Source organism: Chenopodium quinoa, unplaced genomic scaffold, assembly GCF_001683475.1.
Source record: "Chenopodium quinoa cultivar QQ74 unplaced genomic scaffold, ASM168347v1, whole genome shotgun sequence".
Taxonomy (NCBI): domain Eukaryota; kingdom Viridiplantae; phylum Streptophyta; class Magnoliopsida; order Caryophyllales; family Amaranthaceae; genus Chenopodium; species Chenopodium quinoa.
In genome coordinates, this window is record NW_018742656.1 from 108349 (window position 1) to 128751 (window position 20403).

Below are 20403 nucleotides of genomic sequence, written 5' to 3' on the forward strand. Positions count from 1 at the left end.
CCCTATAACTGACACCCCTAACCAAAACCCACCAGTCTCAAACCACCCTTAATGGTTTTTAGGGTTTCGCTCATGGTGTTTTTTGGGGTGGTGGTTTAGGGTTAGGGGTGGTCGAAAAGGGTAGGAGAAGGGGAAGGGGGTCGATTCCAATGGAGGGAACAGGGAGGGGGCTGAATTCGGTGGGGATTGGCTTCGGTGGGTGGGGGAAATAAAGGGGGGTTGGCTTCGTGGTGGGGGAAGGGAGGGGGGTTGGCTTCATGGGTGGTAGAAAGGGAGGGGGTGGCTAGACAGCGGTTCGACCCCACTAACGGAACTTGTTACAGTGTAAGGCATTGGGTAGTAATTTCTAACAAACTCTGATTTAGGTGGTAGCAAAATTAAAAAAAAATAAATTAAAAAATAAATTAAAACGGTAGCAAATGTGAATCGAGGCATTTTTCCAAGTAGCAAATGTCAAAATTTCTTTTTTTTTTTTAATAATTAAATCGTAAAAAAAAAAGTCTAACTAATCAAATAGTGACAAGTGTCACACTTAACCTGTTGATCGGGCTACCAACCGGTCACAACCTTTTAAAGTGATACTATCCAAACATTGTATTATTTTAAAATAATTAGAAAGTTGTCCTACAAGTCCAAAACATTGATTTATAAGCACTAGGCGTTAAAGGATGTATTATGTTCACCTATAAATTAGATCTAATCATGTGGAATTGTGGACATAAAGCTATCAAAAGTTCACTCGTCCTGAACAATTTACCCATATTCGATCATAACACAACCAATTTGATCCTGTCATTAAAAATAGTTAGAAGTAATTAGCTCTACTCTAGGCTAATAAGTAAGTTCATGTGAAAAAGATATTATTTTTAAATTAAGGAAAGAAACTAAAAGTGAAAACAATAGACATTGAATAATTAACACTTATTACACCGATTTATTCGTGAAAATAAGTATATCAAATGCTTATATATATGTAGCTTAAATCCAAAACCCCTAACTTCTAGAGTACGTGTTAAAAGTTAATTTAACATGAAAAATTGACAATAATCCAAACCTTATTTCTTTTAATCCGATTAATCTATCTATGCTTTATTAGTTAGTTAGTATTAGCATTTAAAATCACAAACCAAAGTTCCACATGTCTTCCTTTCCTTGTAACCTTTTCCATGAGTCCAATTAATCTTTTCATTGGATTTCTTAACAACTACTAGTATTTATATTTTGCAACTTCTTTAATTCAACAAATTGAATTTCTTAACTTTCTCCTCTTCTCCCTCCATCTTTCAATTGAATTAGTCACATTTGCATTCAATTATTTAGCTCCTTATCTTCCCCCTATTAATCTCATAATATAAATACAAACTTTCAATAAAGTTTTTTTTTCACATCACCTAATTCCAAATATATATATATATATATATATATATATATATATATATATATATATAGAGAGAGAGAGAGAGAGAGAGAGAGAGAGAGAGAGAGAGAGAGAGAGAGAGAGAGAGAGAGAGAGATTGATTTAAAAAAAATGTAAATTGATGTTACAAAGAAGGAAGAATTGATTTTTCATTCAAGAAAATGAAATATGTTCCATAGTATATATGGCATTCCTTGCATGTCATAGGGCCGTTATTTTCAAGATATTAAACGCACTCTAAAAAAAATTGGTAAATACGAATTTTATAATTTAATATATATTTGATTCAATGTAAATTACAACAAGGGTTTGGTATTTAGCTTTTTGATAAAAAAAAAAAATATTGAGTAACTACACTGTAATTAAAGAATTTGATTTCATAATAATTAAGCCATTTTTTTACAAGTATTGTTCTGCTAATTATTTGTTAAAAGATTGATCTTGCTATTATTTTGCTAGGCTTTTGAAACTTGCAAACATACAACAATTATAAGGGATCACCGACAATTAGTCAGCAAATGAACGCACAAACTATGTCGACTCTTTTCACATTCTTTTTTTATAAATCATACTATGCGGATTCTTCCAAACTAATTCATTAGTACTTTTATTTTTCAAACCCAAAAACAATATAATATAATTTTTTTAGTTATATCAAAAGCTCTTAAGAACAAAAGAAGCATTAATTACAATAATAAAGCATTAGAACCTAAACAGTTTGTAAAATGTTATAATTGTTAAGACTCAATGAAATCAAGTTACTCAAGTAATTTGTAAAGTTTTAAGTATACATAACTAATAACTTATGCATAGTCCGTGCATAGGTAGGGCTCAAAAGCTAGTTCTAGCAATAAGCTCTCAATATTGTTAGTAGGTATTTGATGTTTTGTTAAAGTCATACAAATTCATTGATTCACTTGACCTAATAATCATGTATACTACTATTAGCTAAAATAGAGTGGAATTAGGAAAAGGGGGTGTGATTAGAAAAATAGGAGGAATGTGACATGCATAGAGATGGCAATATTAAGTGGATATCCGCTAACCCGCTCCACCGCTTAAAATAAATGGACGAAAACCCGAATTAAATGGATGAGAAGCGGGTGACGGATGAAGCGGATGATGGATCGGATCGGATGTGGATGATATTTTTTTCACCCGCTAACCATCCACCCATCCATTTAACATATATTAAATTTTTAATCAAAGAATTTTACTAATAGAATATAGAATGTGTAAGAAAATTACTTGTCTTTTTTTTTGTTGCAAATTAATTTTTCAAACAATATGTTGTTATTGTTTCTTTTTTATTAATAAATTAAAAAAATTATTATATAAATAACCGAAAATTAAATTTTATCTGAGTTTTTTTTTTTTTTCATTTTAGTACTCATCCATTTGTCATCCGCTCCACCCGTTTCATCCGCGGATGATGGACGGACGGATATGGATGATGGGTGAAGCGGATGACGGATGGATGTGGATGGAGCAATTAGGATAATGGATGGATGTGGGTGAAGCTCCACCCGATCTAAATTCGATCCATTGCCATCTCTAGACATGCACATGTGGGAAAAAGCAAGGGTGGTCAACGCCTAGAGTCAACGTCGAAAAGTCCCACCTGATTCTCCAGAACAAAAAAAAAAAAATTAAAACAGGTTTTTCCTAGCCAAATTTTTTTAAAAAAGATTTGCCTGAACAAAAAAAATTACTTTAAAAGCTTTTTGGGAACAAATTTTCCTTTAAATTTATGTCTATTTGGTCAAGTATAATTTTGAATATATAAGAGCATCCACATTCATTAGGCTCCCTATAATTTCTCTCTCCACACCTCATTAGTCCACATAACTTCTCACTAACTTCTTTACATACCTTTCCTTTTCATTTTACATTTTCATACCTACTGAACCTACATTCATTAACCTCCCCATTTACTTTCTCTCTTTTGTTTTTCCATACCCTACCGCCTTTTCTCTCTCCTACTTTAAAGTATCCCACAAAGGCAAAAAAAAAAAAAGAAAGGAAAATGACCTTGCTTGATGATGGTGGCAGACAAAAACAAAAAAGGACGGTTAAGTATTGGCGCATAGCTGCTATTTATATATCAAGTAAATAGCAGTTATACGACAAAAGAGTGGTGGATTTTTTTTTTTTTGGAAAATTTGTCAAGAATAAGCCAACCTTTGTCCGGTTCGCTCAAAATAAGCCAACATTTCGATTAACTCAGAATAATCCAACCTTTATAAGATATCCACTTTAAATGAGTCAATTGACCTGCAACCGTTTATTAACCGGTTATTAATGTTAATTGTGACACGTGTCAGCGTGTGGTTCGTCATTTTTCTTATAATAATTAATTAGGAATTATTATATAATTAATTATTAAAAATCTAATAATTATAAATTTAAAAAAAAAGAGAAAAAAATCCCAAACCCAGCTCACCCCCCCTACCCTGCCAGGCCGCCGGTGGCCGGCGACCACAAAATTCCCCGGCGCCGACACCGACGGCCTCTACCGCCCACCCACGATGCTCCCACCTAACCCCACTCCTTCCCCTTCCCCATTCACCTTTCCCCACCCCGACACGACACCACCCCCTCCCCTTCACCCCCTGCCGGAAACAACCCCCCTCCCCCGTCTCCCTGTAGAAGTCGACCCCTCCCTCCCCTTCCTTACCATCTGTCGACCCCCCAAACCCTTTAACCCACCCTAATGAAACCCTAACAAAATCAGTTCGGGGTTCAAGGGTTTTGGGGTGTTGATTGACGGTGGGGAAAGGGAAGGAAGGGGGTAACGGGGTGGAGAAAGGGGGATGGGGAAAGGGGAAAGGAAAGGGAAGGGGAAGGGTGGGGGCGTCGTGGGTGGGTGGAGAGGCCGTCGGTGCCGGCGCCGGGGAATTTGTGGTTGCCGGCTACTGGCGGCCTGGTACGGGAGGGGGGTGAGCTAGCAGGGGAGGGTGAGGGGGTTGGGGTTTTTTCCTTTTTTTTTTTTATTTTTTTTTTGAAATTTATAATTATTAGTTCTTTTTTTATAATTAATCATATAATATATCCTAATTAATTATTAATAGAAAAATGACGAATCATATTCTAACACGTGTCACAATTAACCTTAATAACCGGTTACAACAGGTTTTGGCTTATTTAAAGTTAATACCCTATAAAGGTTGAATTATTCTGAGTTAATCGAAAGGTTGACTTATTTTAAGCGAACCGGACAAAGGTTGGCTTATTTTTGACAAATTTTCCTTTTTTTTTCCAGTGTTTGTACCACTGTCACCTAAAATAGCTATAAATAGTACTACTAAAATAGCTTATACTCTAGAAGTACATTAAAAATTCCACTGCAAGTATAATGGTATATTAAACATACCACTGTAGCAAAAAAAAAAATCTCAAAAACTAAATGAATTTACCAATTAACCCTCCTATATGGCTATATGCATTCTAAACATATAAGAGCTATACGCCTAGTTACACTCAAAAAGGACCCCACTCTTTCATATTGGGAGGGTTCCAATATTATTAACCTCCCAAATTAAAGTGTTTGGACCATTGGTGGGAAGATCCCCACTTTTACTTTTTGTCAAATGGAGAGCTAAATTTCCAAGTTTCCAACCAATGCAGATGCTCTAAGCCTCTAACAGTCTAACCTCCATAGATGATGCTAGTGACTAGAGGTGAATACGTATAGGTATTTTAGCAAATAGCCTCTTATGAAGTACGGAGTACATCTTTAAATTTACGTTGTATTTCTCATGATTGTCAAATGCAGAGCATTTCATAAGACTAGACAAATCACTGCTGAACAAATACACTCTTAGTCGAGTTAGTTTAACAGAAATTTGGTAATCAAGAATGACACAAACAAACAAGTAAACACATCATGACAGAAAGATGCACCTCTATTCAAACTAACTGCCACAACTAGCCCTTGATTGTCAAGGTAAAATACTCATTCAAGAATCACTTTACAATTTAATGTCACTTGAATTTGCATATTCTAGTACTATGCATGTAATATTGTCTTCTAAAATGATACTAATGTGAAGAAGTTACAATCAATTTGTGGCAGTTGTCATCTGTCAGCTGTCTATGATCACCTTCAAGCTATGATGGATGTACAATTAGCTGGTAATATATGTACCTCTTCGACACAAATAAAAAATTCGACCCCAGAAGAAATTTTTGCATGTGCAAAAAACTGCCATTCCTGGAGCGCTTCTAGTCTAGTTTAGCAGTCTTCAAGCTCGATAACTGCCCAAATACTAACCGCAAAAAATGGTTTCCGCCCAATGTCAAAACTAGTTTTAAAAGCTTTTAGTCTAGCTTCATGTTGTCTCAGCAAACTCTATCTGGCCCTCTGCTATAAACATAAAGAAAATAGAAGACACACTATCAGGGAAAAAGTCATTCACTAGTGTCAATCCAAGATACATAATAGAGAACGCTGATATTTAAATTATAAAAAACACCAGTCCACCACAACTTGAGCGATTTCTTTCCAAAAAACGTAAAAATAAAGAAAAAGTACAATCCATCATGACTAGAAGCATTTAACTGGGCTAGAATCAATATTGTTGATATGCAACATTGATTGGGCATCAGTTGAACATCTGTGAAATGGGATGCTATGAATGCTTTGAAATCATTATTACTCTATAGGAATAAAGGCAAAGTGGGAGAAGCAAATCAGAGTCCGAATATCCTTCCAAGGTTTGAAATAAAAAATAAAAAATTAATCCGTAAGCAAGCTCTGGTAAAAAAAATCTGCTTCCAAGGTTTCAAAAGGCAATACCAAATTCTACTTCATCTGCTGATCCGTGACGCTAGTTGCATCGTATTATATGGCCAGTGGGGATTAACTAATTACTGATGTTTGCTATCCCTTTGAAATAAATTGTCCACTCCCAAAAAGAAAAAGATTTTAAGAATTATCAATTTAGAAACTAAGCCTGGAAAATTGGTGATAACAGGGTAAGCATTAGAAATTAAAGCTCTTCTAGAACAGCCACTCAAGAATTCTCTTCATCAAGACTCGTTCTGCATACATGAAACTTTTCTTACAAAAACTTGGAAAACAAGCTTACCTTGGCTAGTAGGTAACACAACAGAGCCCTCAGGTATTGAAGATGGATTATCCAAGAGAGCTGAATCTGATGGGGCTGCAGCTCCATCTGATTTCTTGACTTCAACATTCGCTTCTAATGTTTTCGACTCTCTAATTTCTACCTGAATAATCATTCAAGCAGAAGAGCACAGGTCAAAAACACATAACAGTTATCTAGACACCTTAACTCAATAATTTATGAAAGCATGGTAATAAGCCAAGTATTTAAATTGTTGCAACTTGTGAATTGATTACATAATTATTTTAAGTCCAAAGTGCAATATGAATGGATAGGCATGAATGCGTGATAAACTAATTGATTTGCCAAATGAGCCTCTTATTCCTCAAGAGTATTGTGATAAGGGCAGCCGGGCAGGTAGTAAAGCAGGATAGCCCGTTAAGCTACAGATCATATTCTCTGACATGGGTAAAATCTATGAGCATAACAGTTATTAATTAATCAAGTGAGTGCAAATGAACTGTGAGAGTTATTCATCTGAGCTCTGAACTCTTTAAGTGCTTTAAAATGTAAAGAGGCACACTTCTCAATTTATACATTTGTTTCCTAACACCTGTTGCTAATTTTGAAGCTTTACAATCTGGTATTGCAGCAGTGCCTGTCTCATACAGTCATACAACTATCGTTGATTGCCCATCTCATAGTGAAGAAAACTCTAATTAGAATGCCTTTTAAACAGGTGAAAGAATCATCAAGGACAAGGCACAACCACACAAGGATGTTTTCAGACTCAATAGAACAATGTGTTGTGTATGAGAGAAAGAGACTTATGTGACTGAAGGATGAGGTGAAGCAGCAAACATACAACACATTTTATTAGATGCATAATTAATCTAAACTAGGGTAGGGAAGTGATCAAGCTTTCAGTTTTCTGACGGCAACATATAAACTAACCTCCTGTGACTGGCTCACATCTGAATGCTCTGCAATTTTAGAAACCGATGCATTGGTAGGTTCTATAGACTCATGAATAGTTGGAGATATTGTAATAGGACCCTGTTTTTCATTTACCTTGGACTTGACATTTTCAGAGTCCTTTTTCCTGAACAGTAATCACCATGAGTAGATATTAAAAATAATAAATAAATAAATATATAAAAAAAATTAAAAAAAAAAAAACAACTTCAAGATAAAGAAGAAATTATAGAAGAAGAAAAACTGCTAGAACCTCACCCATGCAAGCTAAGGTTAGCTTCAACAGAAGTTGAAAAAAGAACCCCACGCAATGGTTTTCCGTCAATAATGGTTTCAATAGAATATCCACTAGCAAAGTTTTTAGTAACTTTGGCTTGAAATGTTCTCTTCCCTATTGGGGGTCGGTACATATTTAGATGGAAATACTGCTGACCTGCACAATAGCTCATTGTCTGTAAATCAAGAATACATGTCTGCATTTACAAAAGAAAAAGAAAATCTTCGTGGAATCATCAGGTAATATGCAGGAAAAGGGTACATCATATCATCAGCAAACTATGACAACAGAAGATTTGAAGTCATAAGTAGTACAGTGATAGTAAGAAATTAGAAATTTAAGTGAATTGAATATTGGGGAAAAAACTAATCCACACCATTGGACATTATGAGTGTTCAAGCTCACCTATACTGTCTCCGGGGTCACATATTATAAGATTTGAGATAATTATACACCATATAAATGTCACATCACATAATGTCATTTCCGATCCTTATGCAGCTAGAATTCAGCACTTATTGCATTAACTATTGATCTTATCATGTATGGGAGCCTCTACAAAAGGTCTGGACTTTAAGGTGGCTTAGGAAAAAAAAAAAAGCAAAGAAAGGCCAGCTGTTGATATAGACCCAATGCTGCTCCAGTGACAAATATGGAGACAGCCCCAGGAACTATGATCCTACTTCTGTGATGCTCATTGCCCATTAGACTTCAATAAATATATACAATCTCAATCACATTCATTGGTTTCAAAATCTACCCTAACAAAGCCAATGCAATCCTAAACAACTATATTGTTACCAGACACCATGCCAGGGATTTAAAAAAATAAAAAATAAAAAATAAAATTAAAAAAAAAAAAAAAAAAAAGTAAAGAAAAGAAAAGAAAAGAAAAGAAAAAAGAAAATGTCACTCAATGAAGGTCTTGCTGCTTTCAACTCAGCCCTTTGTCTGTGACAGGCCGCTGAGTGGAGGCCTATACTCATTCAGAGTTTAAGGAAGGGGGTGGGGAGAGAGCAGAAAGATCTGAAATCAAGAACCTAGTAATCCAATAAATGTGAACATGTCACAGTACTACAGATGAACCCTAATTCATGTGGATCCTTTCACGAGCATATACTACGTATAAAGATTGAAGGAATTGATGCTAATGGGCTTCATGCCTTCATCCATTTTGATTGTGTTTATCCTATGATAAACATGATATACTCCAACTCCTATGCATCAATATTAACTAGCAAGGTTTTTATGGATGGAATACTTTTAATCTTTTATATATATCGATTAAAGTTGGCTAATATCATCATATTGCAGTTATCCGCTATATGAGCATTGCACGACTAGAGCCCAAGCATGAAGATTAAGTTCATGAAATTTGAGAAATATGCTTAAATAAGCAATGACATCACATATTTCTATCTTGTTGACTGTTGTATGGCACAGAGAATGGTGGCATATATTGTTACGTTTAACTAGATACATATAATAAAATACTGCATATATGTTGTCTTACTTTGTTGGCTACCGTATGGCACAGATATTGGTGAGCTAAGATCAGCTGCCTCATATGCGACTATAGCCTTATCGTTCTCTGAAGAAGCAACATATTGTTGTTGACACTTCATCTTCAGTTGTTTTCTGAAAGACAATTTTTCTGACCTTCGCTCATCTCTTCCATCATCCCTAAAAAGTTCTAGTATCAAAAAATAAATGCAATCAGCTCCATGCTGCCATATACATATTAATTGGTGAAAGTTTAAATTACCATTAACTGAGTATTGTTATAACATATAACGATGCGTACATATTTAAGTAAAGAGTAGAAATGTAAAGACCTGTGTGGAAGAAGTACATATCATCCAGAGCCTCCAGATTTTTATTGCAACCACCTATGAACACCAAAACACCAACTTTTGATGGATCCAAACAGTCACCAGCCATGGAGAATCTAGCCGAAGGTCCATCACCACTGGGCATAATTTTGGTCCAGATACCAGTATCTGGAAAAAAATTCAAAAGAGCAATGAGTTGAGCACACAAATGACACAATTACAATAAAAAGATAGCATTATTACATAAAACAGTGATTATACTGTATAAGGAAAAAAAAAAAAAAAGCAATAAAGAAAGGAAAAGCAGCAGTTTTTCATGAATTCTAGGCAGTAGGCATTACAGTAGATAAGAAAGTGGTGCAGCTGATAAGATCAACAGCTCCCTCAGAGAATAAGATGACATGAACAGCCAAATTGTGAATTTGATGTGAATGTGAGCTAGCTTATGGGTAAAGGATTGGGATAGGTCCCATAAACTTCACTACCATTTGTGGCTCTCTTACACCTCAAAAAAAAAAAAAAAAAAAAAAAAAAAAAAAAAAAAAAAAAAAAAAAAGGTACAGTGATTGAGAGGGACAAAAGAACAAAATATTCTTACCAATGTCAAGCGTATAAAGATCATCGTACAGGTTCTGAGCATCAGTGAATCCCCCAAATACAAATATGTGCTTGCCGAAGGCCACAGTTGAGTGCCCAGCACGGGGAGGCAACAATTGGCCAGAAGTATTCAACTCTCTCCAAACAAGAGTATCTGTTTCAACAAATGACCACCAGTGTAAGACTACTTTCTCCCTCCTTTCTAACATGAACATATGCATAGGAAACAAAGAAGGCCCAAAATAATAAGAAAAGAAATGTTTGTCCACAGTAACAAACTAATTTTAATAACCTATTATACTTTGTTTCTATTAGACTGGCTAGCTGCCAAAATAAACCGCCATGGTTCTTTACATAATCATGCAGCATGGTGTATTCTTTCTCATTTTTTTTAGAGAAAGGTAAAATGACACTAGCATAAATTTCTGCTGTATTGAATAATCCAGTCGCCAGTCATTAAGAATAATTGGTCCACTATATTGAACTATTGTGTAACGCTGTAACCTCAAGTAATTCAGGAAAAGAATTCAACCTGTATCAAGGATGTGAACATCGCATAAATAATAATCATGCTCATCTTCACCGCCAATAACAACGATTTTGTTCTTCCAAGATGAGCATGAATGGCTATCTCGTGCAGCCGGTGGCTTGCCAGATGTTGTAGCACATTGCCATACAAAGTTCTCTGCAATTAGAAGGAAAGGTAATTAATATCATTTCTTCATTCAGTTGTCACTTTCCAGCCTAACAGACCTTTGTACCCATGTCCATGAAAAAAATCCTTGAACTAAAAGTGAAGTGTCCAAGTGTCGAAAGTCCGACACGGGTACTTGAGGTGAAATAAAGAGTATGAATAACATAGCCTATAGATATTATCTCTGTTTTTTTGCTTTTTTTTTTTTTAACTATTATTTATTTTTTTAAGTCATTGCAAGATGTTACTATTGACTTATTGAGGGAGACTTCACTTGAGAAATTAGAAGCAAAGGGCTTACTTGTATTCAATATATGAAGATCATTATAATACACTTCAGTATGATGGTTCACAGATTTGCCACATCCACCAAAAATGAAAAGTTGTTCTCCAACAAGGGATGCACAATGGCCTTCTCTTGCCTGTGGTCCATCGCCCCTTACATGTGGAGAAATCCATGTATTTGATGCTGCAAATGTATGGACCACATTAGCAAAGAAACATCAAGTGCCAATACCTTGACGCAATAGTCACTCAGCCCAAAACAAAAATTATATGAATAAATAAATAAACCTCTGGAAGTAGGTAGTATTTCTCAATAAGAAATTTGATACTGGTTAAGACTTAGGAGCGAGACAATTGAAAGCCTCATGCATAAACCTATGATGCAAGATTAGCAAACAAGGATACATCACATAACCCATAAGTTGGTTATACAAATTCCCTTCTGTTAACAGAGTCCACTCAGAAAATTCATGCACATATAAATATAATGAAACTGTGCATCCAATAACAAAATCATATAAGATGTCAGTCCCTCTTCTCTAAATTGCTGATAAGCATAAAACTACTGGGATACGTAGAGATACACAAATCATCATAATACTGTCTTTATGTGGAAACTATATAAATTTCACATGTAAAAGTTTGCCAAAATTTTAAAGCTATGAAAGAGCCATTTGAAAATTCACAATAGTTATTTCTTGAGTGTTTGACCATATCAATTAGCTACTCTCCAGGCCAGTAGATTTTGGATACAATAGTCAGGGAAAGTAATATCCTTAAGAGCATTACATCAAACATAACTAGCATGTACTTGATTCAATTTAGCTATCTAAAAATTTTATATCCTATTTTATTGTTTCCATCGAATACATGAAATTTCAAAAGAAACAAAGACAAATATAATTTTCACTTGAACTTACAAGTGTCTAGTATATATAAGTCTCCAAGGGGGTTCATCCCATCTGTCCCACCAAACACGAACAGATTGTCTCCAACTGTTGTACAAGTATGACTGTCCCTAGGAGATGGCGGAGTTCCCTTAATGGCTGGCTCACTCCACGTTTGAGTATCTACAACCAACAGCACAAATGAGATGATGAAGAAACCTCAAGAAGAACATAAGGGAAAGTTTATAAATATGAAGAATTAAAAAAATGAAAAAGAAAAACATGAAAAGAAATAATGAAAGAATATAGAGATGTTGGAGCTAGGTTGAATACACTTGAATCCATACATGTTAGACGTTACTCGTATGAAAATATCATGATATTATCAATGCCACCTAAAACAGGATGAGATTAGAAATACACACACTAATCAAACTGTACATTTTGACTTTGAGATGCCAAAGTATATCTGCTTCAGCACTCACTTAAGATTTTGGAGCATAAATAAGTTTGGCAATGCAAGTACTCAGCTACAACGACCTTCACCTTAGATTTGAGCTGATTAACCGAAATTCACCCCCAATGAGCCATTACTAATCAAGGATATGGTAAGAAAATTTGCTCCAACACCATACTATTACTCCAATGCCTACAAGCTCCCATCTAGGGTATGGTAAGAAAAAGGCAAATGTACAAAGCAACATATCGTTAAATCGTGTATTGGCGTATTGCAAAGCGTTTGTTTTTTTTTCAACCCGAAAATAAGGCTTGGAACCAGCAATAATTAACATGCACTTACTTCCAAACACAATTCCAGCCAACAAGAATAAACAATTGAATTTATCAAGTAGTAGTATTACATTCTCTCAAAATAGGTATTTCAAAATCATAACCTAACAGCCCGTTTGGCAGATGATAAAAACAAGCATAACCAATGCAGCAAAATTGAACAAGAAACATAAAAAGTAACAACATAGCCACCACAATTCCACAAAAAACACATAAGTACATTACAATTAACTATGAACAACATAATTCCAATTAATTACATAAATTAACAAATACCCACGTTAGGAATTTAAATTTAAACAAATACCCAGAAAAATTACAAGCATAAAAAGAATTCCCAGAACAAAATTGAAACAAAAATTCAAAAAAAAAATTCAAAAAAGAGGAGAGAGAAAGACCCACCCACCAGTGTCAAAAACGTGAACTTGGTTAGTCTGAGAATTGTTCTGGCCATAACCACCAAACACATACAAAAGCTTTCCTCCTCTAATGGCGTTGCAGGTGTGTCCCCACCTTTTTCCGGGCCCACCTCCCTTCTCCATTGCTGCGCTCTGCTTCCATTTCTCCCATCTCATTTTTCTGTAATTTTTCTGGGTTTTTTCTTGGTTTTTTTTTTCCTCCTCTTCTCTTTTGCCAAATGTTTATACAAGAAAAAAATTGAAGAAAAATTGGGAACCTGGGAATTGAATTTGAATTTTGATTAAAAGGGTTGATTATAAAAATTTGGGAAAATTTTGAAATCCTAAAGAGTAATCTCAGTCACTGCTGAGAAAAAGAGGCCGGCAAACAAGTGTTATAAGCTGCTAATAGAGTTTAGTAGTTTACTCAACGAGAGTAACGTTTTTTGAGGGTAATGTTGTATTATTGTACTTAAGTTGTTAAGACTTAAAACTTAAAAGGATCACATACTCACAATTCATAAAGGACAATGATGTAAATGAAATTTGATTTTGTGCATCCTTCAAAACTTTAATCAATACTTACTCATTTTTATTTCATAATAATTATAATATTTTGATTATTTATGTACAACTTTGACTATTAGTATTTATAATTACATATTATTAAAAACTATAAATGCTTAATTTATACATAAAAACTAAAAAATATGTTACATGACAACATATGTTTTTAATATAGTTACAACAAATAGTGTATTGCTAAAATACCACCATTTTTTTCAATCAAATCGCTAACATAAGTGATGAAGAAACAAAATTACCCTTACTTATCCCTACTTTACTCTCTCTCCTAAATCCATCAAACCTCAAACTCAACCGTCAACCACCACAAAAGCAACCACCACCCACGTGACCGCGACCACCACCACCCACCATCACCGCCCACAACCACCAAGAGGTACTAGATTTTTGTTTGTGTTGTCGAAACCACCAACAACAGTCAACAATCATCGGAAAAACAACCCCTCCACCTTCCCTCGTCGACAAGAGGGTGGAAACTTTTTATTGTTTCAACGACCAGCACAATCGACGCGCAAAACTGGTCACTTGGGACGGTAATCGGCGTCCAAAACCAGCCACCATCTCGAGTGACTAGATTTTCACGCCAGTTGGCCACAATAACTAGCTTCCAAAAACAGGTTATTATGGTGTGTAATCGATTTTGCATGTCAGTGGTTGCCTCCGGTTGTTGTCGTTGTTGCCTTTCCACCTCCGACGTAGGGTTGAACACAGATGCACAATGTAACGTTGTTTAAATATTGGAAAAATTTACAAAAATAATATAAACTTTGGTCGGTTATTTTTTTAATAATACAGCCTTTGGATTATTTTGTAATAATGTAACCTTAAATAGGTTTTCATTTAAACAAGACAAAATTGAATTTTCAGTGGATTTTGAAGTTAGGAAAAGAGGAGAGGATGAGTTTTTGGTGGTGGGGATTGGGAAAGGGGGAATATACCCTCCCCTTCTCCCACCTTAAAACTCACCGAAAATTCGATTTTTTCTTGTTTAAAATGAGCACCCCCTAAAGATTGTATTATTACAAAATAATAAAAAAGGTTGTATTATTAATAAAGAGAAAGCCAAAGGTTGTATTTAAGTTTTTCCTTAAATATTTAGGGTAATGTTATTTAAATTTGTTCACCTGCTAGTTGCTACGTCAATTGTTTTCAACTGGATACATAAATTTTTGCACTTGCTACTTTAATTGTTTTCAACTGAATATATACATAAATTTTTGCACTTGCTAGTTCATCACCTCCCGTCGTCGCTGCCTTCCACCTCTAACGTACAGTCGTTGCTTCGCCTTTACATTTGGTGTACAACCGCTTTTGTGGCTGATGGTGGTTGTGAGTTTCTGACCCTTATGGGTGACGAGAGAGAGAAAAATACGAGTAAAAGAGGAAAAAAAAATAGTTGGGGGCTATAGTAAGGGCATGGTGTCCATTCACCTAAATATTGGCTGTTATGATAAAAATTATTGTCGGTACTTAACACCCTCCAATAAATGTAATCAAATTTTGCATTAAAAAAAAGTAGATGATAGTAAGCATATGAATAGTGCAAAATTTAAAGTTGCGTTTATTATAAAACGGAGGCAGTGTTGTACACCCTTCGTTCCCAAAATTTTGCCCAATTTGCGCGGTTTTCAAGATTCGTCATAAATGGTTTTATTTTCATTTTCAAACGTATATAAATTATTAAACTTAGTCTCTCTGTTCCTTTGTATTGGTTATGTTTTGACTTTAAACATTTGACAATTCACTTATTTGACCATACTTGTAAAAATTATATTAATTGAATGTGGGAAATTCTCACTGGTGATCACTAAGTAATTTTTTTTCTCAATGGTAAAGGGTGCAACTTTTAATTATATGTGGTAATCAAACATTAATCTGATTAATCAAATGGTAACTTGTGTTTAAGTATTGGTTAAGTGTTTAACCATGGTTTAGATCCTGAGATGTGAAAAGACAAATTTGCCCCCATTTATTTTACTCCAATCAACTGTGTCTAATAAATTTATGGGCATAACTTTGATCGATCATTTTCTTCATTTGCAAGAGAAAATCTGAAGAGGAATTTGCGAAGAACATCAAACCAAATAACACGAGGGATTTAGAAATTCTGGGTTTTTGTTTAATTCATAGGGTTTTTATCCAACAAATTGGGGTTTTTTTGGGGGGATTATTTGGGGGTTTTTGGGTAGAAGATTCGTGGGTTTGCTGGGTGGATGACGACAATATTACATGCGTGGGATTGAAAGATCAAATTTTTAGCAAGTATTTGAAGAAAATTACAACATCCGACTTGAGTTGAAGCCAGGTATGTATATTTTTTTTTTGCAATTAAGTATGTTATGCTCTGTTTTCGTGTGTTAAGGTATGATTCTTATAGTGTTTGTTGTTGTGTTTTGTTTGGTCGTGTGTTTGTTGCAGAATGGGTGATGTTGTAGTGTTGCAATTTCAATATAGGGTATAGATGTTTCTGTGAATGTTGAGGATGTTGATAAGGTCAATTTGATAGACCTCATAGTTGAATATTGGGAGAAGGATAAGGAAAAAAAATGTAGAAACACCCCAAAACCCGACTTTTAAATATGTGTATAAAATGAAGCATGTTTCTCTGGAATGTGATGCTGATTTGATGAAGATGTTTGCTAACCTACCTGGTAAGAAAGAGATATATCTATGGATAGGGGATGGCCTTAAGGATACTGAAGTTGTGTATGCTGCTAGGTCACTTGTTTTAGGTAAATCAACCATGGACATTGATAAACAAGTAGTTAAAGAAATAGGAAGTCCTAGTACTAAGATACCTAAACTGACCCCTAGAAAAAGACATAACACTTTGAATGAAGCTGAGGTTATTTCTGAAGAGGAATTTGAGAGGCATGTTGCTAGTTTGAAAACATCAGAGTCTATACCCAAACCCATAGTTGAAGCTTATATACCTGAGGGCACTAATATTGAAGATACTTGGGGTGATATTTTAAGGGATGGACCTATAAGAGGAAGAGGGAAAGGTAGGGGGGAGGGAGAGGAAGGGGTACTGGGAGAGGTAGGGGAACTGGGAGAGGGAGGGGTACTCGGAGAGGGAGAGGAAGAGACAGGGGTAGGGTAGGGGTAATGCACTTGAAGATTGGTTTAATATCTCACCAACACCATGGCAAGTTGATCAATACATAGAATTTGAACCTCAGTTAGACCATGAACCTATGACAGTTAATGAACCCCAGCCACAAATCAGTCTCCAACAAACGCAATCCCAGCCTTGTACCTAAGCTATGATTGCACCTTTAGCAAACACTGGAGAGTTTGGTGGAGGGAAGAATTCTGAATCATCTAAGGGAATTGTGATAAGTGCTAGTGCATCTGGTGGTGATAGTGATGTGAATACTATGAGTGTAGTTGGGAGTAGAAGAAGGAGTAGTTCTGGTAATTTAGGTGCTGGTAGTAACGTGAATGAGAATCAGAGCCTGTCTTTATATGATGAAGAAGATGATGGAGGATATGAACCAAATGATAGTGATGAGGGGTCAGATACTGATGAGAGTGTTGACACTAAGTATGACATACCTCGGGAGGAGTATGGTGCAATGGTTGAGGACACTTTTGATCTATTTGATGAGCCTGCTTTTGAGTGTGAGAAGGATGAGGATAATTACTTTAGTAAGCTTTACAACAATGGAAAAGTGTATCAGGATATGGGTTTTGGGAGAATTGAGTTGAAACCATGGCAATTATTCATAGACAAACAACATCTTAGGGATGTTGTAAGGGACTACTGTATTCAATGTGGCTTTTCATTGGTAGTGGACAATGCAAACAACCTGAGATACATAGTTAGATGTTCTGATGCACACTGTCAGTGGAGATTGCATGCTGTTGTTCTGCCAGATGGAACCACTTGGGCTATTAAAGGCATTCAGAACTCTGAACACACCTGCCAAGGATTGAAGTCTAGGAATAGCGTGGTTAATGTGTGTTGAGATAAAAGGGTCTTGATGGAAGACATTAGAGAAAACAATGACATACCTGCTAATTCATTGAATGAGCTGCTATGGAAAAGGTTTGGCATAGAAATGGCTCAGTCAGCACTGTACAGAGTGAGAGCTAAGACCTTAGAAGAAATCCATGGAGGGCATAATATGTCTTACAAGTTACGACCGTTGTACTGTGATGTCATTAAAGCTTTGAACCCCAATTCCTTAGCAAACTGTGCTTGGAATCCTGCAACCCGTCCAGAAATCCCATTAGCATTTAAGAGCATTTTCATATCTTTTAAAGCTGTATTGGATGGGCTATTTGCTGGTTGTAGAAGCATAATTAGGGTAGATGGGACTTACCTTAAAGGGAACTATGGTGGAGTGCTTCTGGTAGCTGTTGCTTTAAATGCAAATAATGAACTTTTTCCAGTTGCCTGGGCAACAGTTGAAGCTGAAAACACTAATACTTGGAAGTTTTTCATATGGCATTTGAAGAATGCATTAAAGGATAGTGGAAAAGGAGATGAATGGTGTATCATCTCATATATGCAAAAGGTAGACTCTGTTCCCGTCTCTTTGTATTTCATAATTTTACTAAATGATGTCTTGTCGACAACACTTTGATGATCTGTATGCAATGCAGGGTATACAAGCTGCACTAACTGATTTGTGGCCAAAAGTTGGAAGAAGGTACTGCTGCAAACATCTTGTCAAGAACTTCAAGGCAGAGTTTCCAGGCTTACTTATGTTCTCACTCTATTGGAAGGCTGCTGGAGCTTGCAACCATTTAATTTTACTTTTAAAAAGGCAATGGAAGCTCTTAAAAAGGCTAATACATTAGCATTAGAATGGTTGGTAAAAGTGGGACCCCAGTCAACATGGTCTAAACATGCATTTAACCCAAATATAAAGTGAATTTTGTTGAAAGCTTTAATGCTACTTTGGGAATTAACAAATGCAGACCTGTTCTTACTTTATTTGAAGGTAGCTTGTTATAAATAGCTTATGTTGTATATGAATTACCACACTTAGGAAATAACACTGACCATCTTAACCTGTTATTGCAGGGATCAGAAGACTGACTATGGTCAGACTGGCCACTAGAAGGGAGCAGTGTAAGAGTTGGAATGATGATATTTGTCCAAATATCATCAAAAGACTACAAGTGGTTAATCATGAGTCAAGGACTAGTAGATGTTTGAAGGCTAGAGCTGGAGAGTATGAAGTGCTAGATGGTAAATCTGTGTTTCCTGTGAACTTAAATGACAATACTTGTACCTGCAATGTGTGGCAGCTATCTGGTTTTCCATGTAAGAATGGAATGAGGGCTATTATACATGCACATGAAGATCCTAAGAAGTTTGTGAGTGAACGGTACTCCTTGAGAAGGTACAAGATGGTTTATGCCAACACCATCAAATCCATCCCAGATGTTGAGCAATGGCCTGAAAACAACTTTGGTAGGCCTGCAAGAAATAGAAGAAGGGAGGAAGGTGAACATGCTAAGGGAAAGAGGTCAAGACTGTTAAGTGCAGCAAGTGCCATAATTATGGGCATAACTCTCAAACATGCCAAGGTGGTCTTACTGGGAAAGAGAAGACATATATGGCAGCAAATGCAGGGCAACAGAACAAGAAACATTCCCCAAAATCAAAGCCAAAGGGGGTGTCTTTGTCCCTGCCTGAGCCAACAACAACTATTGCATTGACAAAGGGGTTATCCCTATCCCAGCCTGATCCAACAACAATTGCTTCAACATCCCAGCCCGTAAGAAGATCACCAAGAACAAAGAAGGGTGTCTCTGCCTCTCAGCCTGTTTAGTTAACTTAGTTACATGGCAACATATGTTTTTTGGATATATTTGCAACTTCTGATGGTTTTTGGACATATTTCAAAGTTATGATGTATTTTTTCTAAGTAAATGATGTTAGTAGACACATCTTTGACAGTATTTAGTGGATATGGCAACTAGTTATAAGGTTGCTTAACTTGCTTTGATATGATTTTGTAGACAATTTGATGATTGGTTGCAATTAACTTATGTAAGCTTCACATTTTGCAGTTCTATTACATTGGATGCAATAAGCTCATATTAACTTATGTAAGCTTCATATTTTGCAATTCAATTATATACTGTTGTATTGGATGCAAAGAAATTCATAAATTCAGAAGCTACTATTTTATTCATAATGGCATAAAAGCCTTTTACAGTACATCCTTTAACCAAAGCATACCAACAGGGAATGCATACATTAACCATGGCATAACTAAAAGGGAAGGGAATGCATACATTACTACTTAGAAACAACAAACAACAACACAAAATACAATATCAGCGCTATTTTCACAACAATTTTCATGAAATTGGCCAAATCCTTTACTTTTTTCTTCAAAGAATCAGATGAACCTCCTTCAACCTCAAATTCATCCCCTGCCCTGACTACATCTTCTTCCTTCACCCACGCAAAATAATTGCAACCCCTACACTTGAAGAACAACCTTCGTGGGTTTTTCATGGTTTTAGATACTTTCACCACAACAATTTTAGGGGGAGAACAGTTGCAAGTCACAACCTTTACCCGCTCAAGCTTGTCGTCTATGGTGATAGCCTTCATTGACACAGATGTTGA

At 35.7% G+C, this 20403-nt stretch overlaps 2 protein-coding genes across 4 annotated transcripts; one reads left to right on the plus strand and one right to left on the minus strand.

Annotated features, from left to right (window-relative positions):
• Positions 1–5304: 5304 nt before the first annotated feature.
• LOC110722210 (rab9 effector protein with kelch motifs-like) lies at positions 5305–13680 on the minus strand. 3 transcript variants are annotated; one of them, XM_021901479.1, is made up of 11 exons: positions 13225–13680; positions 12067–12216; positions 11163–11330; positions 10700–10852; positions 10169–10321; positions 9574–9738; positions 9252–9431; positions 7720–7894; positions 7441–7588; positions 6508–6649; positions 5305–5783 (listed from the first exon to the last, which is right to left on the minus strand). In XM_021901479.1, exons 1-11 carry the CDS (start codon positions 13289–13291, stop codon positions 5749–5751), a joined length of 1536 nt encoding a protein of 511 aa, XP_021757171.1. In that variant the 5' UTR covers positions 13292–13680; the 3' UTR covers positions 5305–5748. The 3 variants fall into 3 exon arrangements, with proteins under 3 accessions (XP_021757171.1, XP_021757169.1, XP_021757170.1); XM_021901477.1 differs by having other exon boundaries at positions 13229–13679; XM_021901478.1 differs by having other exon boundaries at positions 5305–5780; positions 13229–13678.
• A 4111-nt stretch (positions 13681–17791) lies between these two features.
• On the plus strand, positions 17792–19594 carry LOC110722252. Its single transcript, XM_021901528.1, has 5 exons — positions 17792–18328; positions 18417–18580; positions 18735–18757; positions 18841–19266; positions 19350–19594. The coding sequence occupies exons 1-5, from the start codon at positions 17792–17794 to the stop codon at positions 19592–19594; spliced, it is 1395 nt and encodes a 464-aa protein (XP_021757220.1).
• The last annotated feature ends 809 nt before the right edge of the window (positions 19595–20403 follow it).